General features: G+C 54.9%; 2 protein-coding genes across 2 annotated transcripts; both read left to right on the plus strand.

Moving 5' to 3' along the window:
* On the plus strand, positions 1 to 7755 carry KRT78 (keratin 78). Its single transcript, XM_025458895.3, has 9 exons — positions 1 to 441; positions 1135 to 1349; positions 2376 to 2436; positions 2889 to 2984; positions 3792 to 3956; positions 4294 to 4419; positions 6763 to 6983; positions 7212 to 7246; positions 7321 to 7755. Exons 1-9 carry the CDS (start codon positions 73 to 75, stop codon positions 7584 to 7586), a joined length of 1554 nt encoding a protein of 517 aa, XP_025314680.1. The 5' UTR covers positions 1 to 72; the 3' UTR covers positions 7587 to 7755.
* Positions 7756 to 11204: 3449 nt separating this feature from the next.
* Positions 11205 to 23336, plus strand: KRT79 (keratin 79). The gene is made up of 9 exons (XM_025458795.2): positions 11205 to 13135; positions 15390 to 15610; positions 16682 to 16742; positions 16864 to 16959; positions 20389 to 20553; positions 20737 to 20862; positions 21512 to 21732; positions 22343 to 22377; positions 22646 to 23336. Exons 1-9 carry the CDS (start codon positions 12659 to 12661, stop codon positions 22849 to 22851), a joined length of 1608 nt encoding a protein of 535 aa, XP_025314580.1. The 5' UTR covers positions 11205 to 12658; the 3' UTR covers positions 22852 to 23336.
* Positions 23337 to 26917: the final 3581 nt, after the last annotated feature.

Consider the following 26917-nt stretch of genomic DNA (forward strand, 5'->3'; position numbering starts at 1 on the left):
GGGGCCTCGGGGCAGGAACTCACACACCCGGATGATCCTCTGTCGTCTGCACTGTGTGGCCTTGTCTCCAGCATGTCTGTCCCCTCAGCCCGGGCCCCGAGGGGCTTCAGCGCCCGCTCAGCCTGCTGTGCTCGCTCGCGCTCGTGGGGCCGCGGGGGCCGCTTCAGCAGCCGGAGCTGCACTTCCTTCGGGGGGAGCAGGGGAGGCTCCCGAGGAAGGGCTTGGGGGTCAGGGGGAAGGCCGGGGGTGCAGTCTGGGGGAGCCCGAGGTGGGCCTGGCCTTCCCCTGTGCCCTCCCGGGGGCATCCAGGAAGTGACCATCGACACTGCTCTGCTGAGCCCGTTGAATATTGGGATCGACCCCCAGTTCCAGGTGGTGAGGACTCAGGAGACCCAAGAGATCCGGAGCCTCAATGACCAGTTTGCTTCCTTCATCGACAAGGTGAGGGCCAACTTGGTGAAGCCCCTGTCTCTGCCTCCCTTGGAGGAATGTTCTCGATGGATTTGGGAATGGAGAAGTCTGCTCAGCTACCATTTTCCTTCCTTCCTTCCTTCCTTCCTTCCTTCCTTCCTTCCTTCCTTCCTTCCTTCCTTCCTTCCTTCCTTCCTTCCTTTCTCCCTTCCTTCCTTTCTCCCTTCCTTCCTTCCTCTCTCATGAGAGACAGAGAGAGGCAGAGACCCAGGCAGAGGGAGAAGCAGGCTCCGTGCGGGGAGCTTGATGCAGGACTCGATCCCGGGACCCCGGGATCACGCCCTGAGCCAAAGGCAGATGCTCGACCGCTGAGCCACCCAGGCGTCCCTGCTACCACTTTCCTAATCACTTCTGCAGCCAAAAGGTCCTTCCTGTGGTCTCACTGCAGTCTCTCTGATGATGCTGAGGCCCTGCTGTTCTATGCTAGGGGCTCAGGAGCGGAGGACGGTCATTCGGCAGCGGGGAGACCCTCCCCTGTTAGCCATTCTGATCATTTTGATATGCTCAGAGCCTCCTGGGAGGGCCTGAGGCTGCCCCTGCCCAGGCTGGGTTGGGAGGTAGGGGAAATGTGGGCTCACCGGAGGAGCCCCTGAGGCTTTACTTGCCAGAGCCTGTGGCCAGGGGTCCCACGGCAGCCTCAGGGAGCCTCCGCTCGGGCTGCAGGTACGCTTCCTGGAGCAGCAGAACAAGATCTTGGAGACCAAGTGGCAGCTGCTGCAGCAGCAGGGGGTGAGGGACAGCCCCCCGGACCTGGAGACCTTCTTTGAGGGCTACGTGGCCCAGCTCAGGCGGCAACTGGAGCAGCTCCAGAGTGAGCGAAAGGCTGTGGACGCCGAGTTGAAGTCTTGCCAGGACCAGGAGGAGGAGTATAAGGCCAAGTAGGCAAATCCCAGTGCCCCTTGGGGCCCGAGGGGGGCCTGGGAGGGTTTGGATCAGGACTGTCAGTTGGTGGGTCTCCCACATGCTGAGCTCCCAGTGACATGTGGGTGGCTCCTCTGTGCATCCCCTTCCCTCTGATTCTCAGGGTGCTCCACCTGTTGCAGGTAAGGAGGCCCCACAGTCCCTGATGCCCAGGTCTAGAGAGCCTCGGTTCCAACAGACCCAGTGTGAGGGCCATGCTTGGGGTCAGGGCCGGGAGGGGCCTATTTTAACAATGCCTCAGTGGGTTTTTCCTCAATAAATTCCTGTTGAGCAGGCTGTGGGCCAAAGTGACTCAGAGGTTCTCTGGTCCTGGTGTTGTGGAAGGGAACCCATTCAGTGGGACCGTCCCCGGGCTTGTGGCATGATTCACAGCTGGGCTGTTTTTGGGTTCCCCACCTAGGTCACCAGGTGGTGTGGAGAGAGCCCTGGGCTAACAGGAGGCTTGGGTTTGGCGCCTGTGAGCAAGGGGGAGCTGTGTGGCCTTTCAGCTTTGCCTATCAGCTCCCTATCTGGAAGGTGGGAACATGCCACCTGCCCTTCTTACCTCCCAGGGCCATTGGGAGGATGGCGTGGGAGGTGGAGTGGGTCCTGGGAAGAGTTCAGGATTGGGGCCAGGAGACCTGGTTTTAGATCTGCTTGGGCCACCTATCGATGACTTGGGCAAGCCATGTAATCGCTCTGACAAAAGCCAAAATGCCCGCTTCATCACCTGATGGCTGTGAGCAGCAAGTGAGGAAAGGTGTTGGGATGTGCCCTATAGATGTGTCGGAGAGTGGTCTCACGTGGTTGGTGGAGTGAAGACGGGCAAAGCCAGGACGTAACGATGACTTCCTGATAGGAAAGGCAGAGGCAAGGGCAGCTTATGTGTTTTGTTGGGAGCATCTAATGGCAGGGGGGCCGTTTCAGGGAGGTTGTGCTCGGAGGAGGGGCATGGGCTCCGATCTCGCCACCCCGGGCAGCGGCCTTCTGTACCTACCTGACAGGTATGACGAGGAGGCCCACAAGCACGCCACGGCTGAGAATGACTTTGTGGTCCTCAAAAAGGTGAGGGGGGGTCAGGGGCTTCCCTGGGATCCTGAGCACCCACCATGCACAAAGCCGAGTCTTGGGCTGGGACAGCAGGTGGGGTGGGAGATCCTAACGCAGCACGTGGTAGTGCACTGCCTTCGGGGGGCTCCCAGGGGGTGGGACACCTGTGTGGACACAGGCGCCCTGGAAGATCTGATGGAAAGACCATGTGATGAGCTCTGGGTGTCACTGTGGGAGAAGGTGGGGAGGGAGTGGAGGACGCAGAACCGGTTGGGAGTCCTCGGGGAAGGCCTCCTGAAGGCGGTGTGTGCCAGTGTCAGGGAAAAGGGAGAGCAGGGTGACAGGGGGCTGGAGGGGGCTGGAGGGGTCCCCGGGGTGGCCGTGGGTGAGTATTGGGAAGTGGGAGAGCAGAACTCGGGAACCAGAGCGGGAGTGGGAGTCCATGGCTTCTGTGTCCCTGTCCCCAGGATGTGGATGGGGTTTTCCTGAGCAAGATGGAGCTGGAAGGCAGGCTGCAGTCTCTGCGAGAGTACGTGTGCTTCTTGAGGCGACTCTATGAAGAAGTGAGGGTCTGCCAAGGGCAGGGTGGTGCTGAGGGCGGGGTGGGGGTGGGGGTGCGGGTGGGGGTGGTCAGGAGGCCAAGGCCGGTTAGTGCCACCGGGAGCCGTCGCTCAGTCATTCGACAAACAAACGTTGCGAACGTACCGTGCGGCTTGCTGGGCAGAGGGATGCGCTAGTGAACCAGACACAACTCACGACGCTTGCTTTCTGTCGGGAGACGGACGGGAGACAATAGCCCGAGCAATAGCCCGAGTAGACTGTGTGGCATTGAGAGGGCGACGGATGCTACGGCAAACAGGAAAAATCAGAACAGGCCCGGGGGGCTTGGGAATGTCGCAGGGGGTAGGGCAGGTGGCAGCTTCGCATGGGGTGGTCAGAGGGGGCTTCATTAGGAAATAAAGTTTGCGTAAAGATTGGAAGGAGGCGAGCAGTGAACTGGGCAGGTGGAGTCGGAGATTCCGGGCAGAGGGACAGGCCCCTGGTCGTGTGCTGGTATCTTTGTGGAAATGAGGCGGCCTCGGGCATCAGAGCGGGAGGAGGAGGGGGTGGGGTGCGGTAGGGGGTCAGAGGAGTAGCGGGGACCAGGTGGTCTGGGCTCGCAGGACGTTTACCTTTAACGTCCAAGCTGCAAGGGCCATTAGGCACCACCTCCTACAAGCCTCGTCTTCAGGTGAGGAGAAGCAGGGGGCCGGGCATGCTCGATGGATCCAGGGGGGCATGAGGCCGGGCATCGCGCCCACCGCCCCGGCCCGGGGTCCCGGGGGAAAGGGAGCGGGGGCAGCTGGACGCTGACGCAACCGTCCCTGCAGGAGCTGGGCCGGCTCCAGACCCAGGCCGGCGACACGTCCGTGGTGCTGTCCATGGACAATAACCGAGGCTTGGACTTGGGCGACATCATCGCGGAGGTCGGCGCCCGCTACGAGGAGATCGCCCGGAGCAGCAAAGCCGAGGCCGAGACGCTGTACCGGACGCAGGTGCGGGAGCCCCGAGGCGGCCTGGGCGGGCAAAGCCTGGGGCTCGCTGCCCGGGCCCCGGGTGCTCGTCCACCGCGGCCCCCTTGGGGCAGGTCTGATAACCTGCCCGGGGCTCCGGGGCCAGTGGGCACGGCCACCTCCACCTCTGGGGGGGCGGCGGGGACAAGAGCAGCCCGACTCCCGCAAGCTCATCCTGCCCTGTCCTGGCTTCAGCGTTTAAGCCGCGATCCAAGTGAGGACGTGAGAGGCACAGAACGGGGGACGTGGTGTTTCTCACAGTCTTGGGGTCAAAGGTGAGGGTCCTGTCAACCGGTGGTGTCGCCCGTGTCCCTCTCAGTACCAGGAGCTTCAGGCGTCTGCCCGGCTTCACGGGGACAGCATGAAGGGAACCAGAGTCCGGATCTCCCAGCTGCAGGAGGCGAGTCAGAGGCTGCAGGGTCAGATCGAGAACCTCAGGACGCAGGTGAGGCTCCCAGAGCTCCCCAGGCCCTCCCTTGTGCTACCTTTGTGCCAGGGTCCCCGCCAGGTGTGTGTGCAGGTTTGATAACCGGCTGGAGCTCTGGGTACTTTGGGCGGAGAGCACCTGAGGCCCCGTTTTGGAGGAACTTGGCCTCCCTCCTGCGACTTCCAGCCCGTGTGGGCTCTGCATTGAACAACTCCAGGGGGCGCTGCTCACGCTGCCTTCCGTGGCCCGGGGCGCACCTTGCTTTTGGCTCCTCGGGGAGAGGGCCGATCCTTCTACTTTCTTTTGACTCTTACTCCTCAAGCGCAGGGGGACTCTAGGGCCGGGTGCTGACTTTCTGGGTCCCGTGCTGGGGAGGGTGAGAGCCAGGACCCTAGGGCGCAGGCGTGATGGGCAGTGGCGCTGGGGCGGGGAGTGAGCCCTCCTTAGGCAGATCTTTGTGCGGGTTGGAGGTGATGCCTCTGGGGCCTGGCATGCGACGAGAGGGGAGCGGCGGGGGGAGAGGATGGCAAGGGCGGAGACGCGGTTTCTTGCTAGTCCTGGAGCCCTCACTCCTGGATGTGGAGGCTTCCAGACCCTTCACGCTTTCGAGTCTCTTTGCACTCCCTTTCCCCAAACCCAAAGAATCGATTTTGGGATCAGCAGAGGGTTGAGAGCTGAGACTACAGAGTCAGGCGGTTTCCCCACGCAGTTCGGCTTGACCCCCGGGGCGCGCACGGCCTGTGCATTCCCAAGCGGGGCCCTCCCGGGAAAGCCCTTGGAGCTCAGGTCATTGGAAGCCTGGACTCAGTCTCCACCCATCCCCACCTGGCCTCCTTCGGAATGTGACATGGGACCGAGATGAAGGTGCCCAGGGCCTATTATTCAATTTGCTGCCACGGTGTTTGGGCCCCTAAGTTTGAATTCCTTGCTTTGGAATTCCCCGGGATGTCTATTAAAATGCAGATTCCTGGGCCTCTCTCAGGCTAAGGGCCTAGGTCTCTAAGGAGGGAGCCGAGAAACCCACTTGCTGAGCTCAGCTCACCCAGGTGATTGTGAGCAGGCAGTCTGGGCCCGGCAGGCAGCACCTAGGAGGCCTACCGCGTCCCCACATCTGGAACCGCTCGCCACACTGCAAGCTGCCTCTCCTGCGAGAATCCCTCTAGGAGCACAGCCCCCCCTACTCCTCCTTTTCCTGCACAAATGTACGGACTGGACTCCCCTGTGCCAGTCACCGTGCAGCCCCGAGGGCGGGAAGCGGGGGGCCAGCTGGCAGCTGTCCCGGGTTAGGGACCCAGCTGTGCCACTCACAGCTTCTCTGACTCTCAGTTTCTTTATCCGTAGAATAGAGACGATGCTCCCCACCAACAGGTGCTCATGTACAGAGTAGGATAACGAGGCTGGAATGGGAATAGGAGGGAGAGCCCCCAGGGGAGGCCTTCTTTCCTGATCCCGAGGCCGAGTCAGCGGGGTGGCCGGTTAGCTGGGGATGTTGCTCTCCTTTGGGGAGTTTTCTATCAGATCAGAAAGGTAAGCACGGAGAGCGTGCTCCTCAAACCAACAACTGAGGCACGTGGCTTGATGTGGTTTGATAAGAGGACAAAGTATTTGAAGTGGGGCTGTCCTAGAGCAATCAAGTGCCCTTAGGAGGACTCTTGTAGATAACGCTCCACGCAGCGGGACGGACAGGAAGACCAGTAAGTGCCCGGGCAGAGATGGAGTGCCTCGAGCAAGGTGCCAAGGGGTGCGTTTCCTAACAAAGTGCCACAAACTTAGAGGCTTGATGCACCAGACCGCGTATCCCCTCACTTCGGGAGGCTAGAAGCACGGAATCAGGTGTTGGCAGGTGCGGCCCCTCTGAAGATGCTGGGTGGGGGCGTCCTTCCTTGCCCTTTCTTGGCCTCCGGTGGTCCCGGGCATCCTTGCCATTCCTCGCCTTATGGCTGCATCGCTCCATCCCTGCTTCCGTTGTCACATGGCGTCATCCCCCCGCGTCTGTCCCTGTGACCTGTCATCTTTTCTAGGGACACCACTCATCGGGGTTAGGGCTCATTCTACACATAGTATGATATCATCTTGAGATCCTTAGCTAATCACACCTTGCAAAGACCCTATTTCCAAATAAGATCACAGTCTGAAGTTCTAGGTGGACATGACATTTTTGGGGACACTATTCAACCCACTCTGAGAGTTAAGGAAGCAGAAGAGGCAATGCTTTCTGTCAGAGCGAGAGGAACGGGGCAGGGGGTGGCCGTGGATAATTTTGAGCTCATGAGATTGTGGTCTAGCCACAGTAGATTCCTCGGGAGGCTGTACCCAGCTTGCAACCACTCTCTCCTTTGTTTCTACACCCCCCCCCCCCAGAATGCCAACCTGCAGGCCACCATCACCGATGCTGAGCAGCGCGGGGAGCTGGCCCTCAAGGACGCTCAGACCAAACTGGCCGAGCTGGAGGCCGCCCTGAGAGCCACCAAGCAGGAGCTGGCCCGGCTCCTGCACGAGTACCAGGAGCTCATGAGCACGAAGCTGGCCTTGGACGTGGAGATCGCCACCTACCGCAGGCTGCTGGAGGGCGAGGAGAGCAGGTGGGGGCCCGGGCACACGGGAGAGGTGGGAGAGGAGGAAGGACCGCCACCAGCGTGGCCTCCTCGCCGAGGGACATTCTGAGATTTCCTAGCGCTCCCACCCACCCTGCTGGGAGGGATTGACAACCAGGACTGGGGATTCGATCTGCTGAGAGGCTAAGAAGCACCTGGGGACCCATTCTCCGCAGCCTTTCTGAGCATTTTGTCCTCTTCTCCTTTCTCCCCCAGGATGTCTGGGAGGTGCACCAGCCAGGTCGTCGTCTGTGAGTATCGGGGAGCTGGGGAGAGTGGTCCCCTGGGGAGGACCCTGCTGTGACTCTGGTGCATTTCTTGGCAGCCGTGGGTGGAGGCAGCACCGTCCTGTCTGGAGGCGCTGGCAGTGGCCTGGGGGGCTCTTGTGGCCTCGGAGGCGAGAAAGGCAGCTTTGGGTCCAGTTGCTCCAGCGTCGTGACCGGAGGCTCCACCATCACCGTGGGCTCCGGGCAGGGCCCTGTTTTGGCCTCCTGCTCTGTGTCCGGCTCCGGCTCCGGCTCCGGCTCCAGCTGCCGCACCATCCTGAAGAAGACGGTGGAGTCAAGTCTGAAGACGTCCGTCACATACTGAGTGACCTCGCAGCCACTTGCTCCTCATGCCTTCCCGACCGAGCCGCCTCAGCCCTGCGCCCCCCTCCACCACCCACCTCCCTGCATGGCCAGCTCCGTGCGCGTTGCCCACAGCCCGAGCCAGGCCACGGGGAGCTCGCAGAAGCCAGTAAAGTCGTGCCTGCTCGCTATTCCTGCTGTGTGCCCAGGCTGGCCTTGCTCTGCGTATGGTTTGCGTCTCACTGGCCTGCTGTCCGCCCCAGGCCCCAGGTCCACGGCGCCCTGTCCTCCAGCCCTGGTGGGCTCGGCCAGCCTAGTATTGTCCTTTGTGGGGAGAGGAGGGGCCTGAGGCCCAATGACCAGAGCCTGGGGGCTGGAACCAAGGGCCACCACCCTCGTCCTCTTCCCTCCCTCTGGACTTCTCTCTTGTGAAACGAAGCAGCACCCATTTCTCCCTGAAGGGGTCTTCCTTTCTCTCTCCCCTCTCCCACTCTTTCCCTCCCACAAATTTCATCGAATGCAAACCACACTGGAGGCACCATGCCAGGACTGGGCTACTCTGGCGAGCTAGATCAACCCCATCCTGCCCTTCTAATGGGCTCAGCGTCTCTCTTTTTTTTAAAAAGTAAGCTCTACACCCAACGTGGGGCTCGAACTCACCATCCTGAGATCCGGAGTCGCATGCTCCACAGACTGAGCCAGCCGGGTGCCCCTGGGTTCAGTGTCTCTCCCGCTCCTTCAGTTTCGGGGTTCTCCAGCATAGCCCCTCCCACCCATGAGAGCCAGATCTTTCTGGAGCCTGTGGTAACCAGGGCCAGAGGCCAGCCTCCTGCGGTTAAGTCAACAGCCCGTGCTAGGAGATGGGGGTTTCTGTCCTTCTCCCAGTCCCCTCCCAGGGCTGCCTGGCTCCAGCTCCGTCCAGGGTAGCAAGCTGGGTCTTTTCATGTCAGCCCCACTTCATCTCTGAGCTTTAAGCTGGCCCTTCTCCTGGGCAGGGGTGCCCCCGGCAGGTTAATAGTTCAGCACTGATGCTAAGCAACAGCTCTAAATGCATGTCCCGAGGGGATTTAGACAGGATGCTGAAGGGCAGAGACGAGGGTTCCCTGCGGCACCGTGCAGCTTCTCTGCTGCTCCTTCCAGCAATTCAGCTCTGCCCCGGGCTTGCACCTCACCTAGCAAAACAGAAGCGGTGCGGCTGCCCAGCCCACTCTTCCCAGGGAATTCGTGGAATATCTATTAGTGTTTGGGAATTTCAAATGGGCATCTCACCCCTCATCCCAATCAGCTCATCAGGGGGCTCCTTCCAGCCTTCCACTCTGCTCCCTGGGATGTCATCCATCCCCTCCATCTCCACTGATGCTTCAGTATCTTTTTTAGCTCGTTCCCTGGTAAAGTAACTGTATTCTGGACTGGAGACAGCTCCTCATCCCTGCTCCTCCTCTTCCTCCTCCTCCTCCTTCTTTTTTTTTTTTTTTAAGATTCTATTTGTTTATTCATGAGAGACACACAGAAAGAGAGAGGCAGAGACAGAGGGAGAAGCAGGCTCCATGCAGGGAACCTGACGTGGGACTTGATCCCGGGTCTCCAGGATCACGCCCTGGGCCGAAGGCTGGCGCTGAACCCCTGAGCCATGCAGGGATCTCCAACCTGCTCCTCCTTCTTCCCATGTCTGCACCAGATTTATCTCCTCCTGGAAACTCTCCTTAATTCCTCAAGTCTGAATGTGCCAGACCCTTTCTGTCTCTGGCACAGCCTGGCTACACCTGTCCTTGGCTCGGTCTCTGGCTGGTTCTCATCTGGGATCCAGCTTTCCTATTAGCCTGGGACCAATGGGCAAGTTCTTCTCCTGCACTCAGGATGGGGCTCAGCTGCTCAGCTTGTGTAGGGGGGCTCTGATGAGCCCTTGGGACTGGAACTCTGTCCATCCCCTTACCTCTTGGCTCTCACCCCACCACTGGGCCCATCTGAACACGAGGCTGGAAGCGTCTCCTTCCCTTTTCTGCAGGAAGCTCTGCAGGAAGCCAGGAGTGTGGGCAACAGGGCCAGTTTCTAGGTGGGTGAGGAGGGTCACCTTCTCCACCCCAGCCCCTATCCCATCAGCCCATTGGCTCCAGCACTACTCCTGCCTTCTCCCTCCTGTGTGGCTCAACTCCAAACTCCACAGCCTAGGCCACGGGAGGTCATGTCATTGCCCCCCAGCTTTGAGGGACGTCAGCCCTTTTCTCAGACCCAAGGATCTCTCCATCAAAAGTATCCAAGAAGAGGGCTTTTCAGCCATCTGTAAGGGAGACAGGAGTTGGGGAGCACATGACCCAGAGACCAGGATCCCTGGGTTTGCATCCTGGCTCTGCCACTTACTAGTGGAGTGACTTTCACCAAGCTCTGTAACCTCTCCAGTTTCCTCATCTGTGAGAAGAAATTAATAATAATGCTGACCTCACAGGGCTGCGTGGTGGTTGTGCCATTCAGGATCCCAGCAGGAAACACAATTCACCCGAGAAAGTTTAATTACATGGGCTTTGATGCTAGAAGTACCTACGGAGTGTGGACGTGGCTAAGGGAACACAGATAGGATGGAGGGGCCGGAGCCTGGCAGCAGTGGGACGCCACTGCCACCCCCAGAGCTGGAGGGGCCAACCTCTGGTTTGTCCAGGGTGGGGTGGTTTTCCAGGATGTGGGACTTTCAGTGCTAGCAGGGAGAACCAGGAGGAGGAGGTCGCCCTGTGTAGAACTGAAAGACAGGACGAAGTGAGTGGGAGGTGAGAGAGGAGCGGGAACTCATGCGGGGGGCATCCTCTGGAAGAGGCTGTACTCCTGGAGCAAAGCAGGGAGCAAGCCGGGGGGAAATCCCTGTCCTCCCTTCCTCCCTCCTGGATCTCCTGCTGGTGCCCTCCAGCCCTGGCCAACCCATGAAGCCAGAGAGCAAGGGAGCAGCCTACGGGGCCTAGGAGGTGGGTGGCCGATCGGGGCAGGAAGGAGGTGGACGGAGCCTGCCCAGCGAGGACATCGCTGTTAGATTACCCCTGCCGGAGGGACCCACGGGCAGCCCCTGTCGTCTTCACCCCGTATCTTTCCTATGGCTCAGTACCCAGGCTGGCTTGGGTTGGGTGCTGCTGGGTACTCGGCTGACACCATCAGCCGCCTTGCCTTGTCCCCCCTGCAGCAGCCTTCCATCCCCTTGGCTCTTGCATCCCATCCTATTGCAGAGTGAGGATTGGGGGGCCCCAGGCAGGTGACAGTCTCCAGATGCAGAAGTCCTTGGTTGGAGCAGCAGCAGCGCAGGGGAGAGGGCTGCTTCTCCTGGGCCACCGAAAGAAGGTCTGAGCTTGGGTGTCCTGCGTGAAAGCAGAGAGGAGAGTCAGGGCCCGAGGAGGCACAGTGGCTCCCCACCCTCTGTCTGGGCTGGGACCCTGGAGCCCCTGCTAGGCCGGGAGGGAGCCTGTCCCCAAGCAGCAACTCGCAGGGCGAGCCCTGGCAGCCCGTGCCACTGTGTGTCACTAGCTTCCCCACAAAGCCTGGCACAGAGCGCAGGTCAACGCTGTGGCTGTCATTCCCGGGGAGGGGTGGAGTGTGTGGAGACGACTCTACTCCCACCCCCCACCCCCCACCCCCGCCCTGACTCAGAGGGCTGACATCACTCCCTTCCCCAGAAGCCCCACTCCCGACTGTCTCCCTCTCCTTCCCACGCACCTGCGGGGCGAGATAAGGGCGGCTGAGAAAGTGATCACAGCCGCAGGGACAGGAGACAAAAGTCAGTGGGAAGTGACGGCTCAGTCCTGGCTCAGTCCTGGGAGGGCAGGCCAAGGCTTTCTGCAAGGACTTCCCGTTTCGAAAAGGCAGAGGCGAAGGAGGCCCAGAGAGGTTGAGAGCAGCCCACGGGGATTCTCCTCTCAGTCTGGCTGGCCCCAGTGCCTCGGACCCTGCTCCCAGCAGGGAGGAAGATCCCCTCTTGGGGATTAGGGACTAGTTCTGGGAGAGGCCCTCACCCCATCCCTCACGGGCATTCTGACTTTGGGGCTGTGTTTGGTCCCAGGAGCCCGAGGTTGGGCGACACGGAGAGGACTGTGTGAAGGAGCCCCCGGCCCCTCTGGGTCAAGCCCCAGGCTCCTTGGGGGCTGGGAAGATGAGAACGTTGGGGTGCCCCATGGGCCTCTTGGGGCCTTTGTTGAGCACATACTTCCGAGATCTGTACTTATGTCCAATCAGAAAGGGAGGTGTCCTTGACCCACCTCCAGCCCCCTGCAAGGTGGCAGGGGCCTTCTGGGGTGCTCTGCTGCGGTGCAGGGGGCTGGGGGTCTTGGGAGGTGGTCAGAGCCCTCTGTTTCTCTTCAGCCCCCCGAGTGCTTTACTCCACTCATCCCCCCGGCCTCAGGGCGCTGCTGAGGCGCCCGGGCCCTTCCATCTTCTCCAGTGCCCCGGCCCCACGTTGGGCAGACAGCCGCTTGCTGTCCTTGTGTCCACGGGGTCTCCACCCAGCAGAGCATCTGCCAAATGTGTGACAGGAGGACAGACTGCCTCGTGCCCCCCACCCTGGACCTGCCAGGAGGTGATGAGGCCGTGGGCCAGGAGGGTGGGACTGGAGCAGGCTTGGGCACCCTCTCCCCAGCCCGTTGCCCAACCCTCCCTCCCTTACCACCTGTACAACCCTGGGCCCCCGGGGCCTTGGCTTGCGACAGGTGCCTGGGCCAAATCCCACAGAACAGAGCCCCATTGATGGCGGCCATCGGGGCTGGGTGGGAGGAGACCAAGCCAGCCACCGGGTGGGGGGTGGCCGTGGGAGCCCGTATCATCCCGTTCCAAGTCAGGAGAGCCCCAGGGGGGAGAAGGTGGCATCCTGCCCCACACAGTCTCGGCTCAGCCCCAGCTCCGGAGCACAGGTGATACCTGGGAGCAGCCCCTCCCTCCCGCTGGGGGAGAGGGGACTCCCCTGGCCCACGGGGCCCCTCCCTCTCCTCCTGGGGCAATGGGGCAGGAGTGTCTGTGGAGCTCAGGAGCCAGCCCAACTGGGAAAAGATAAAAAGCCCATCGGAGGCGCAGCAGCTCACCGCACCCCGTCTCCGCTCTCTGCACCTGCACCCCGGCCCCCCGACGGCCATGAGGTCCTCCGTGTCTCGGCAGACGTACTCTACCAGAGGGGGCTTTAGCTCCAACTCTGCGAGTGCGGGAGGCGGGTCCCGGGCCCGCAGCAGCTTCAGCTCTGTGACAGTGTCCCGGAGCAGTGGCAGTGGTGGGGGGACCCGCTGTGGCCCTGGCAAGGGTGGCTTTGGCAGCCGAAGCCTCTATAACCTGGGAGGCAGCAAGAGCATCTCGGTCAGTGTGGCTGGAGGGGCCTCCTCAGGGCGGGCCCTGGGAGGCTTCAGCTTTGGCAGTGGGGCCTTTGCAGGCCTGGGGGCCGGCAGGCAGGTGTTCGGGCCCGCCTGTCCTCCTGGAGGCATCCAGGAGGTCACCGTCAACCAGAGCCTGCTGACCCCCCTCAACGTGGAGATAGACCCCGAGATCCAGAGGGTGCGCACCCAGGAGCGGGAGCAGATCAAGACCCTCAACAACAAGTTTGCCTCCTTCATCGACAAGGTGAGCCGGGGTGGAAGGAGGCGGGGAGGGGCCCTTGGGGTGGAAGCAAGGCCCCTAAGAGGTTGGGGGCCGGGCGGAGGCTGTTGCAGCCCGTGTCCACTGTGGCAGGGCTTGACCAGGTGACTGTTGGAGCTCCCTGGCCTGGCGACAGTCTTCTGGGTCTTACCGTCCTTGCTCCGGTGAACCTCGGTTCTGCTCATGAGGCCTGATGCCAAGCCTGCCTCGACTGTGTTGTGCCTCCCCCTTGGCCGTCGCTAGCATGGTCACACGGCAGCCTGCCACACAATTAAGGAGTGGACCCTCCTCACCCTTCCTCTTAACAGGATGGTCCTTGGTGCCGCTTGTCATGTCACAGCTGGGGAAACCGGCTCAAACATCTACCGGGTTATCCCAGGAGCCCCATCTCCTCCCTGTTCTCTCCGTTTTGAAGGAGGCCTGAGGACAAAGATGTGATCAGGACACGACTGAGGGTGTTGGCCCAGGAGAAGTTACCGTTTTGCTTCTCTTATCCCTCCCTGCTATTCTGGTCGGGAAGCTCAGTTTGGGATGGACAGTGGCGAGGGTGGTCTCCTGGGGGTATAGTCTGGTGCATCCCGGACGGGGAGCATGCTGGCTCCTTCCCTGGGCTCCGGGCTGACTGGGTGGCTCTTGTGCTGCTCTCTGGCACTTCCAGGTCCATTTTGCTGCATTGTCTACCTCTGCCCCAAATCCCCAGGTAAGGGGACTGTGATGGGGAAAATCCTGGTGGGTAACCGTATCTTAGTTCAGTGGTCTGGGGGTTCCCAAAGAATATCCTCTTTCTGAACCCACAGCATCCCATGAGGAATCAGAATAGGTGATACTGTGTCCATTTTGAAGAAGAGAAAACAGAGGTCTAGAGAGGGCAAGAGATTTGCCCAGGATCCTACAGGCACTTGGAGGCAGAGGTGGGCCTGGAACCCAGGTTCATGGGCCCCAGGGTCCTTGGCATTAAGAGGTCCGGTCGCTGCTCGTGGCAGGGGCACCTGTTTCACGGTTCCCAGGCCACGTGACTTTGGGCCTGGGGTGCTGTGGGGGTGGGATCTGCAGGAACCAGATGGCAGAAGGTGAAGCAAGCTGTTCCCTCCACCCCCTCACCTTCTCCCCTAGTGACTTTTGGTTCCCTGTGGAATTGCCCCAGAGGTCAGACAAGCAGAAACCCGTCTCAGGCGCTCAGCAACATGTGGGGGTCCGCGAGGCTGACCCGGTCCGGTGTCTGTGCCCAGGCAGAGACTCCCCCAGGGGACCTATGAAGCCCACACCGTGAGCCCCCTTTTAAGTCTTTCCAGATAGGGCTGGGCATCTATATTTAAATTTTTTTTAAAAAAGGTTAAATTTACAGAAGAGTTGTCAGAACAGTACAATATATTCCTATATATTTTTTTCACCCAGATGCACCACATTTAAAATTTCAATGTAATTTATTTTAATTTCATTTAATTTTAGTTCCAATACAGTCTTATATATTTTAGGTTCCGGTGTATACCATGGTGATTCAACAGTTCCATACATCAGCCGGGGCTCGTCGCAAGAGCCCTCCTCAATCCCCGTCCCCTATTTCTCCCACCCGCCTCCCCTCCAGTAGCCAGCGGTGTGTTCTCCAGAGTTACGAACCGGTTTCTTGGTTTGTCTCTTCCTCCCTTTCTTTTTCTCTCCGCGTGTCTGTCTCTTCAATTCCACATTTGCGTGAAATCCTGTGGTATCGGTCTTTCTCTGACTGACTTAATTTCGCTTTACATTCACCAATTAAAAAAAAAGAAAAAGACTCACCAATTTTTACATTTTGTCACATTTGCTTTCTCCTTCCCTGTGTGTGTGTACGTACACGTGTACGTGTTCATGTACCTCTGCACACATATACTAGATGTGCACCTGCATTTTTAGCACTTGACTTTGATGTAGAATTAGGGTTCAGAAATATTGATCTAGTCTGGTTTACCCCGGACAAGTGGGAAAAGGAGACCCAGAGAGAAGTAACTTGACTGTCACCAAGGAGCAAATGACTGAGCCGGGGTTTTATGGTTTATTAACTCTTTAGAGTCCTTGTCATTGGATTGGACCGTCTTTTCCAGCAAAGACTGTTCCCGCAGGGACACCTCCCCTCAGCAATGCATTGACCCTGCACTGGCCCTGTGATGTCCTGGTTGGGGGCTGGTGGTGATGATGGGCCCAGTCCTGGGTCCCTCCTGGGGCAGAGGGAGGGCACCAACCCACCACCCTTCTTGCTCTGGTTTAGGTACGTTTCCTGGAGCAGCAGAATAAGGTGCTGGAGACCAAATGGGCCCTGCTGCAGGAGCAGGGCCAGAACTCTGGTGTCACCAGGAACAACCTGGAACCTCTCTTTGAGAACTACTTGGGCAACCTGCGGAGGCAGCTGGACAACCTCCAGAGCGATCGGGGGAGGCTGGACTCAGAGCTGAGGAATGTGCAGGATGTCCTTGAGGACTTCAAGAGCAAGTGAGGAGGACTGGACAGGCTGGGGCCATGTGGGGGTAGGGAGGGGACAGCGTGGGAAATATCCCCAGAGAGTCACCCCATTCCCAGGCTCCTAGGGCCTACCTGGGGAAGTGCGCAGACTGAGCTGCTTTCCTCGGGTGTCCAGGCCCTCAACTCACTGCCTCCTGGAGAATTGTCCCACTTATTTGCACACTGTTCATAATTTGAAAAACCCTAAGGTAGGGATAATAGTATAAGGGATCTTTATGTTCTTATCACTCAGCTTTAATAATTATTAACTTATAGCCAGTCTTGTTTCATCTATACGCCTATTTGACTTTTCTCCTCCCTTATGTCTTGAAGCAAATCCCAGCCATTGTGTGATTTCATTCTCAGATATTTACTGGGTATATTCATGTGGCTTATCTGCATAGCTCGACTTAATCAAATATAAACACTACACCATAACCACATCTCAGACTTTTTTTTTTTTACATCTCAGACTTTTAAAACAGTAATTCCTCAATATCATCGACTATCCATTCATTCTGAATTTTCAATTGTCCCATAAATGTCATGAGTTTAAAAATTGTTTGAATCAAGATCCAAATAAAGGTCATATATTATGATGAGTTGATATGTATATTTATAATTTTAGGGTATAATCTTTCATACCTTTTCCGATAACTCGATCCTGGTGATTTCTAACCTTTAAAATCTCAGCAAAAGTGGTTGGAGAGAAGTAAACTGTTGTAAATGACGTCCTACCTGTTGAAAGTGAACGCAAAGATAAACCACTGTTGACACATCTTTGCCTGTTCCTATAAAGCCTCCAAAGGGCCCCGATCCAAAGAGACAGCTGCTCTGTGCCATATTATTGTACAAAATCTGTGCCCGTTTCCTCAAAGCGGGTGGGCAGGAATATGTAACAACTGCCCCCCAAGCCTCTTCACTGGGCGCCTGCATTACAAACCTACTTCTCAGAGGTGTTCTTAGATAGTGTGGGACCCAATGGGGCTTAAAGCCAAGTGGGTTAAATGTCTTAAAAGGCAGAACAAGGCTGAGCCTGGCCTACGTCTTCCCGTATAACAGGTACGAGGATGAAATCAATAAGCGCACTGCAGCGGAGAATGAGTTTGTGCTGCTCAAGAAGGTGAGCAGGGGAGCGGGTGGGGGGGGCGGTTCTCGGGCTCACTGGGGTGCTGCGCTGACTCAGAGGGAGGCGACAGCCCCGGGGGCTGAGGCGTCTGCCCTGCTGTCTCTCTTTCCCCCAGGATGTGGATGCTGCATATATGAGCCGAATGGATCTGCAGGGCAAAGCGAGCACCTTGACTGAGGAGCTCGACTTCCTGAATCATCTCTATGAAATGGTGAGATGGCCAATGGACAGGGACAATTACATTTCCCTATAGCCCTGGGGAGTCCCCCTGGAGGTCTGATCTGAATTCACCAATGCAGTTTGTTTTTTTGAAATTATTTTAAAAATATTTTATTTATTTGAGAGAGAGAGAGAGAGATTGAGAGCAAAAGCAGGGGGAGCGGATGCAGAGGGAGAAGCAGGCTCCCCACTGAGCAAGGAGCCCCATGCGGGGCTAGATCCCAGGACCCTGAGATCATGACCTGAGCTGAAGGCAGATGCTTAACCACCAGGCGGTCCTTCACCAATGCAATTTAATTGAAAAAAGATAGAACCCGGACCTTTCATTAATACCAGCTTCCATGTATTAGGTGCTAAGGGTGGGCCAGACACTGGGCCAAGTTTTACATAATCCTCTCAACAAAGCCACAGTATAGGTACTTATTGTCTCTATTTTATTTTAATTAATTAATTAATTAATTTGTTTGCTTGTTTAAAAAAATTTTTTTTATTGTCTCTATTTTATAGTCAGGGACACCCGAGTTGATCCCTGACTCAGCATCCTGGATTGGGACTTGGTAGGGGCGTCACGGCCCACCTTCCCCTCCATGCTGGAGCCCTTCTCTAACATCACTGATAGGAGTCACAGGGCCTCGGATTGGATCCTCCTGGGGGCCGGGAGCTCATATTTTTTACAGCAGACGTTTCCACTATTGACCACATTAGACCACTAACTTCAATCTTCCCGTGACTTCTGCTCTTGATTGGCCCTGATTCTGCCTCCAGGCAACGAACGCAATTGTCTTCCGTGTGGCTTATGTCTTTCACATGGCGACCTTTTAGAGGTCAAGAGGCTTCAGGAACTGACATCTGAGGAAGTTGAGGAAATGGTGTTCTTAGCCCAGACTTTGGAGAACAGCAGGGGAAGGAGGGAGGCTACAGACTTGCATTCGTGCTGCCTAATGTTGCACTAGTTTGTCATCTTTAGAAGCCATTTCACAATATTTGCTCCTTAAAAAACCCTCCCGGAGTTTTTCACACAAAAGTTTTCAAGCCATGCACGTATCCATTTATTTTCAACTTTCTGTTTTTGGGTGGTTGAATTTTGGAAACCAAATGCAAGAGTTAATGAGCCCTGATTTTCCCGTGAAATGTTACTGTGGTTTCATCCCATCGTCCAGGTAACTGTGGGCACTTTGAAACTCGATGTCTCCTATCTATGTGTTGGAGAGACCCAACTGGGTAATGGGATATATTTGATATATTCATGATGCCCCAGCTTGGGGTTCTCTGCACACCTGGTAAACTTTCCAAGTAGCGTGAGAGTTCATTTCAGGGTATGTGACCAGTAAGCACGTTAAAGCCAGTATGGCCAAGACCTAAGTCTTAGTGCAGGAGCGAGGTCTTCCATGGTACCTTTCCCCCAGGCTGACCTCACTCCACAATCAATAATTTGTGGTTCAAGTGGCTCAGCTACTTTAAACGCGAGTTGACCATATCATCATCTGGTCCGCATCTTTTCTTGCGTTCAAGAATGCCATGGAAGCCTTGGTCATGTGATGTCTGTGATGGTCCGAGCATTTTAGTAATACAACCATAGGGGGAAATGAAATCCATTTGGCTTGGTCTTTCCTTAGGGAAGTCTTACTGGTTCCAACCCTCTTACATTTTGTGATTCTAGAGGCCCATAGGAGGTCGACGGCAAGTCTAATCTGAAAAAGTGTAAATATCATCCCCTTGACAATGAGGACATTTGCTGTATCTGGGGTTCTGGAATCTTTCCTCTTCTCCACATTTCTTATGGGTCTCTGGGAGTATTCATCCCCTTGGCAATCCCAAGGCCTCCTAGGATGAGTTCCTTTGGCCTGGACCCTTGACGTCCCCAACAAGGCCAAGGCCTCTCATACTCTCCGTGTCTGTCTTGGCTTTCCATTTCTCCTCCAGCATCCTGCCCTTTCTAGTCTGAGACTGTTCTCCTTGATGGGAAACAGCTAGTGAATGGTGGGCTGGGGACTTGAACTTCACTTTGCCTGTCTCCAGAGCTCATGCCTTTTCATGAAACCATGAACATTTCAGCAATTGGATGTTAGCTCCTTCCTCTCCACGCATCCCACCTTGTAAAAGACAATGTAACTTAGTAAATCTAAATCTATGTTAGTATGGGGAGCAGGTCCGGCTTTGGTAGCTCTCTTTTTCTTGATTTCTGTCTCTTTTTTAAGTCTATGTCACCTCAGTTTCTGGTGTCAGACGCTCTAGGCTTGAGCCTGGGGTCCCTGCTTATTAGTCTGCGATTCGGAGCAGGTTACCCTTTGCGCCATTGGAAAGTGCAAGTACCGAGTTGGCGCCTGTCAGGGACGGCACCTGCCCACAGCGTCTGCCCAGAGGAAGGGCTCAGCCAGGGAGAGCTGCTGTTACGATGCCGGCTCTATCTGTTAGAATCCCACTGGCTGCAGGGAAGCTGGAGGCAAGACCAGAGCACACAAGGCGTTGACTTTTAGAAGGAAGACTCTCTTCTTTGGGAGCCACTGAGGAGCACTGAGGGGCTGAGGGATCTGAGGGATTTGATTGGAGCTGGGGTTTGGGCAGTTGGTCGGCAGCTCAGGGCAGGAAGGACCACGGGAGAGTTGGAGGCAGAGCTCAGCTGGGAGCCCGTGCAGATGACCTAGCGATAGAGCTGAACTCAGAGCCAGAACACAGAGACCCAGCCTGCCGTTCGTGGCACCTTTAAAGGCCTGTTTATATGTCAAAGCGGATGGTCTTAGAAACCCAGGGAGGTTCCAAGAACATCACCATGGTCTATATATGTCAGTATATTCTAGGGGAAACCACTTGGGATTTGTTGCTCAACTGACTGGTTCCAGTCTGGCTCCTAGGACTGGACTGGAGGATCTTGGATCTGGTGACCTTGGATGCATCACTTCTCTTTCCAGAGCTTCTTTCCTCACTAATCTGTGTCAGGACCAATGTGAAGGGGGGTGCAGGTTGTTCGCTGGCTGAGTGGAGAGTGAGGTTTGAATCACGCCCATGCTCAGCTCCCTAGGCCCCACCGTCTGCCTCCTATCAGAGGGGGGACTTTTCCCAATTTGATAAAAGTGCCCCGTGTGCCAGTCATGGCCTGGCCTGCCTCCCAGAGTGTTCTGAGGATGCAGGGACTGGTGGACGTACTGGCTGTAAGCCTAGCACCGGGTTTGAGTGCAACACGTACACATTCCTTCTCCTTCTTTAATCCCTTGGAAACCTGTAAATCCACAAAAAGAAAAGATATTTATAAAAGTGAGAGCCCCATTTCACAGCTGGAGACAATGAGGCCTTTCCTTCTAGGCTGGAGCCTGGACCAGAGCACAGGCCTCCTGATGCCACCTGGGGCCCGTCCTTCACCCCTCAGCCGTCTCCTGGGGGCCTGGAGCAGGGGCTCTGGTGGCAGCTTTCTCTTTTTCTGCAGGAGCTGAGTCAAGTGCAGACCCACGTGTCTGACACCAATGTGGTCCTGTCCATGGACAACAATCGCAGCCTGGACCTGGACAGCATCATTGCTGAGGTCAAGGCCCAGTATGAGCTGATTGCCCAGAGGAGCAGGGCTGAGGCTGAGGCTTGGTACCAGACCAAGGTGAGAAGAACCGCGGGTCAGGTGTGTGGGTGGGACGGACACAGCACATCCCCCGTGGTGAGAGGTCTGGGCCAGACGCACCCAGCCCACACGGGGGGCCTCTAGCTGAGAGGTGGGCCTGGGGCTGATAGTTACCCAGGAGGGCCTAGAACTGCCACTCACTGCCGCTTGTTTGGTCTCCAGTATGAAGAGCTGCAGGTGACAGCTGGGAAGCATGGGGACAACCTGCGGGACACTAAGAATGAGATTGCTGAGCTCACCCGCACTGTCCAGAGGCTGCAGGGCGAGGTGGATGCAGTTAAGAAGCAGGTGAGCCTTTGATTGGGAGCCTGGGGGTCAGACCTGGGTTGGCAGAGGTGGGGACTTTCTCACTGTCATACTGAGGGGTGAGAACTGCTCCTTTCCTGGTGGATGGGACACACTCAGAAGCTGGACTTTAAGACCAACACACCCCTTTCACAGGGTAGAAAACTGAGGCCTGGAGAAGGATAGGGCTTGTCCAAGGTCACATAGTGTATCACAGGGGGAGCAGGTGGGATGATCTCCAAAGAGATTGGTCCCATCTTCAGGAGGTCAGAGCAGGAGGCTGACGGTTCGAGTGGCCACGTCATAGGTGCTGATTCCATCTAGGATATGGCTAAAAAGCCTGGGCTTTCCCCCAGATCAGAGTGAAGCGTCTGGTTAATGATGAGCTTCTATTACTTATTTTATCTCCTGTGAGGCACTGCGCTGAGTTGTAGCGGGAGGGAGTAACATTAGACTTCAGTAAGGACTTCCCCGCAGCGCTGGCTCCGCCGTGTAGGGGTAGCTCTTCTCTGAGAGGACTATTTCTGCTTCCCTTCTTGCTCAGTTGGCTGGGGTCGGGAGGGGGCGGGGAGTGGCGATGTCTGGGTCGGGGCAGAGAGATGGATGTGATGACCCTGGAGGGTGTTCCCAACACCTCTCATCCCTTGGGCAGTGCCAGCAACTGCAGACTGCCATCGCAGAAGCGGAGCAGCGTGGGGATATGGCCCTGAAGGACGCTCAGAAGAAGCTTGGGGACCTGGACATGGCCCTGCACCAGGCCAAGGAGGACCTGGCCCGGCTGCTGCGCGACTACCAGGCTCTCATGAACGTCAAGCTGGCCCTGGACGTGGAGATCGCCACCTACCGCAAGCTGCTGGAGAGCGAGGAGAGCAGGTGGGGGCCCCTCCTGCCCTGGGAAGAGAGCTCCGAGCTGGGGGTAGGGAGATAAGGGGGCAGCCCGGGAGCTGGGCTCCTGCCTCTTCCCCCCCCACCCCGGAGACTTTCCACTTGTGCTCACTGCCTCTGCTGTGTGTGTCCTCAGTCGGCGCAACTATCAGTAGCCTTGCGGCGGTCGGCAGCCCTGCAGGACTGAGGCTGCTTCCACCAACCTTTGACGCTTTGGAAAAATAAATCATTTCTGTCCTCGGGAAGGCATGAGATGTAAAAAAAGTCACTTTAACCAGAAATAGGAGGCTTTGTTTTGGCATGAGCTGTGTTTGCTGTCACGACGCGCAGGAGGCGGAGGGGACGACAGGGCAGAATGGGGCCATTTGGCCTCCTATGGCTCTGCTTTCTCTGTAGCGCCTGCTGGAAGGGCCGTGAGGCCCAGGGCAGCCGCGTGCACATGTCTCTTGGTCTTGTCTTGCTGGCCTGGCTTGAGTGTTGGCCCACGGAGTTGATCCACCATGAAGGCAGAGAATGGGACGGGGGAAGGAGGGAGAGGGTTTTTTCACCTGGGCTCTGGGAACCCCTGACCCTTCTCCTGGTCTTTCTGTTTCTGCAGGATGTCTGGAGAATGCCCCAGTGCAGTCAGCATTTGTGAGTACTTTGCCTCCTTGCCCTGCCCCAGGCCCAGCCCTGATCCTCTGCTCAGTCCACTCAGTCTGTCCTCGGCCAGGAGCACATGTTCCCTCCACCTGAGCCCCTGGAGACAAGTTTGGGGGTTCCCAAAGAACGAGCTTCCTGCCCCACTTTCTCCATCAGTTTCCCATGGCTCCCTGCCTCCTTGTGTTCCCATCCCTCACTGGTTTCTGCAAGTCCCCCTCCCTCTTCCAGCCCTGCCTCACCCAGACCCTTTGCCTTGCAGCGGTGACCGGCAACTCCACTACTGTGTGCGGAGGCGGCGCGGCGGGCTTCGGGGGTGGCATGTCCCTTGGCGGGGGTGGGGGTGCTGGCAAGGGCGGATTCGGCACCAGTGTGGGCTATGGCACCGTCAAGGGAGGGCCCGTCTCTGGGGGCACCTCCATCCTGCGGAAGACCACCACGGTCAAGACGTCAAGTCGGAGGTATTAGCTGCCCAGCCTTGCAACCTGGGGCCCCTGCAATTTTCTCCTTGTTGTACTCATCCCACCCCTGCTGCCCTCCCCACCCACCCCCATAAGAGAGGGAACAGCCCTAAGACCACAGGTCCAGTGTATTTGCATGTCAGACCCTGCAGGTGATCTGCATTTGGGGAAGGCTCAAATGTACCCACATTTTCTCCTTGCTTCTGCAACGTGATGGGAGGGGGGTTAAGGCCACCTCCTTGAGCAATGTATTTGAGTGACTTGGGGATGACCTTTTGACCACTGGGAGGAGACTGGATTTCCCTTGATTCCTCTGCTCCTCTGCTCTGCACTCAGGGCAGGCTGGGGGAGGAAGGAGGGAAGTTGGGAGTGGTCCCTGAAGGCCTTTCAACCTCTCTGGTCTCTCACTAGACCCGACCCCTCTCTGAATCTACCCGCCTGCCTCCCCTGTCTGTGCCTGTGATGTATCTCAATAAATGGCAACTGCAGCTAGCTGTCTGTGCCTCCTGTCTGTCCTGCCTGGGGGACTGAAATTGTCAACCACAGGCTCACGATGCTCCATGCTACTCACCACGCCAGAAGCACAGTGGCTGATACCATCACCCCTGTAGGCCTTGGTTCTTACTCTCCCTTACGGAGTTCACAGGAGAAGGCTTGAGGGGATATAGAAGTTGTTCAAGGCAGGACCCAGCCAGTGAGCAGCTGCCTATTACCAGTCCATCCCTTGATGCTACCGAGTCCTCTGCTAATTCTGTGGGGCAGGCAGCATGATTGTTCAGTGGAGAGATCTTGGGCTTCAGAACTGAGCAGACTTGGGTTTAGATCCCAGTTCTGCTGCTTACTGTGTGACCTTGGGCAAGTCACTTAACCTCTCCGAGCCCCTTCGTAAAGCAAAATGTGATGAGGACATGTGTAAAGTCCCTGGCTAATGAAGGTCTTGATAGAAACCAGCTCCTTTTGCTTCCCTTCCCTCTAGCTCCTGGTTTCCCACCTCACCAAGGAGTCTGATGGCTTCTCTCTTAGTCCTCACATCTAGTTGTCAACAAGAATCTACATTTTCCCAACAATAGCAAAATATATATTTTTCTCAAGCACACATGGGATGTTTTCTAGGATAGGTTATATGTCAGGCCATAGAAAAAGTCTTAGCAAATCCAAGAAGATTGAAACTATATCAAGTATCTTCTCTGGTCTCAATAGTATGAAACTAGAAGTCAGTAACAGGAGGAAACTGGGAAATTCATGAACACATGGAAATTAAACAGCACTTTCCTCAACCACAAATGGATCAAAAAAGAAATTAAAAAGGAAATAAGAATCTTGAGACAAATAGAAATGGAAAAATAACGTGCTAAAACTTATGGGATGCTATAAAAGCAGTTCTCAGAGGGAATTTTATAGCTATAAACACATATATCAAGAAAATAGAAAGACCTCAAATAAACCACCTAACTTGACCCCTCAAGGAACCAGAAAAACAACAACAAACTAAGCTCAAATTTAGCAGAAAGAAGGAAATGATAAAGATTAGAGCGGAAATAAATGAAATAAAGAATAGGAAAACAATAGAAAAGATTAAACGAAGAGTTGCTTCTTTGTAGAGAGAAACAAAATTGACAACTCTTAGCTAGACTCACCATGGAAAAGAAAGGCCCCAAATTAACAAAATTTTAAATGAAAAAGGAGGTGCAATCACTGATAACATAGAAATGCAAAGGATCATAAGAGACTCCTTTGAACATCTAATGACAACAAGCTGATTTGAACATCTATATGACAACATCCTACGAGAAATGACTATACTCCTAGAAACATACAACCTACTAAGACTGAATCAGAAAGAAATAGAAAATCTGAGCAGATCAATTTCTAGTAAGGAGATTGAATCAGTCATCCTTCCTGTAGAAAAGGAAACTACAGGCCAATATTGGCTTTTTTTTTTTTTTTTTACAAAAGTAGAAAGAACATAGTAAAGTATTATGGAACCACAAGAGACTCCAAATAGGCAATCCTTTGAGAACAATAATTTTATTTTATTTTAATTTTTTTAAATTTATTTATGATAGTCACACACACACACAGAGAGAGAGAGAGAGAGAGAGGCAGAGACACAGGCAGAGGGAGAAGCAGGCTCCATGCACCGGGAGCCCGACGTGGGATTCGATCCCGGGTCTCCAGGATTGCTCCCTGGGCCAAAGGCAGGCGCTAAACGGCTGCACCACCCAGGGATCCCAATCCTTTGAGAACAAAGCTGGAGGCATCACACTTCCTGATTTCAAACTGTACTATAAAGCTATACTAATCAAAAAGGGATAGGACCAGCATAAAAACACATACAGAGACCAATAGAACATAACCGAGAGTCCAGAAATAAATCCATTCATGCATACATGGTCCCCTAATATTTGAAAGGAACCAAGAATACGCAGTGGAGGGATCCCTGGGTGGCGCAGCGGTTTGGCGCCTGCCTTTGGCCCAGGGCGCGATCCTGGAGACCCAGGATCGAATCCCACATCAGGCTCCCAGTGCATGGAGCCTGCTTCTCCCTCTGTCTGTGTCTCTGCCTCTCTTGCTCTCTCTGTGACTATCATAAAAAAAAAAAAAAAAAAAAATTAAAAAAAAAAAAGAATACGCAGTGGAGAAAAGACAATCTCTTCAACAGTGGCGTTGGGAAAATTGGTTATTCACAAGTAAAAGAATAAAACTAACTTATACCACTTAACTTAAAATTAACTCTTTAGTGGACTAAAGACTTAAATGTGAAACCTAAAACCATACAGCTTCTAGAAGCTTCTAGAAGAAAACATAGAGAAAAAGCTCCTTGACAGGGGTCTTGGCAATGATTTTTGTTTTGTTTGTTTTTGAATATGACACTTACTGTATAAGCAACAACATAAAAAATAAGTGGGACTATATCAAACTAGAAAACTTCTGCACAGTGAAAGATATAATCAACAACATGAAAAGGCCACCCACGGATTGGTAAAAAAATATTTGCAAATCATATATCTGTTAAGGGGTTCGTATCCAAAATATATACATAACTTATACAACTCAAAAGCAAAAAAATCCAAATAATTCCATGAAAAATGGGAAGAGGATCTGAACAGATATTTTCCCAAAAAAGATATTCAAATAGCCAACAGGTGCGTGCAAAGGTGTTCAATGTCCCTCATCATTAGGGAAATGCGAGTCAAAACCACAATGAGATACCACATCATGCCTGTTTGGATGGCCCTCAACGAAAAGTCAAGAGAGAACAAATGCTGCCGTGGATGTGGAGAGTAAGGGGACCCCGTGCTGTGTTGATGGGAATGCAAATTGGTGGAGCCAATATGGACAACGGCATGCAGGGGCCTCAAAAAGTTAAAAAAAAAAACAGAACTATCATATGATCTAGTAATCCCACTTCTGGGAATATATCTGAAGGAAACAAAATCACTATGTTGAAGAGATCTCTGTGCTCCCACGTTCGTGGCACTCTCGCTTACAATGGCCAGTGACACGCAGAAACAACCTAAGTGTCCGTTGTGGATGAGTGGGTAAAGAACACATGGTCTATAAGGCGACAAAATACTCTTCAGCCGTAGGAAAGAAGGCAATCCCGACATTTGAGACAACATGGATAGACCTTGGGGGCATCACGCTAAGTGAAATAAATCAGGCAGAGAAAGATAAATACTGTATGCTCTCGCTTACTTGTGGAATTCAAAAAAAAAAAAAAAAAAAAAAAAGAAACCTCATAAAGAGATCCCATGTGTGGTTACTAGGAGTGAGGGCTGTGGGGAGGAGGAATTGAATGAAGGTGATGAAAAGGTACAAAATTCCAGTTATAAGATCAATATACTCTGGGTGTGTAATGCACACCATAATGACTGTAGTTAACAGTGCTGTATGGAAGGTGCTAAGAGGCTCAATCCTGAGAGTTTTCATCAGAGGGAAAAATATTTTTGGTAACTATGTAGGTGATAGATGTTAATTAATCCTATTTTGATAATCACTTTGCAGTATATACATATGCCAAGTCATTATGCTGTACACCTTAGACTTCTATAGTGTTGTGCGTCAATTAT

Source organism: Canis lupus, chromosome 27 (assembly GCF_003254725.2).
Source record: "Canis lupus dingo isolate Sandy chromosome 27, ASM325472v2, whole genome shotgun sequence".
NCBI classification, from domain to species: Eukaryota; Metazoa; Chordata; class Mammalia; order Carnivora; family Canidae; genus Canis; species Canis lupus.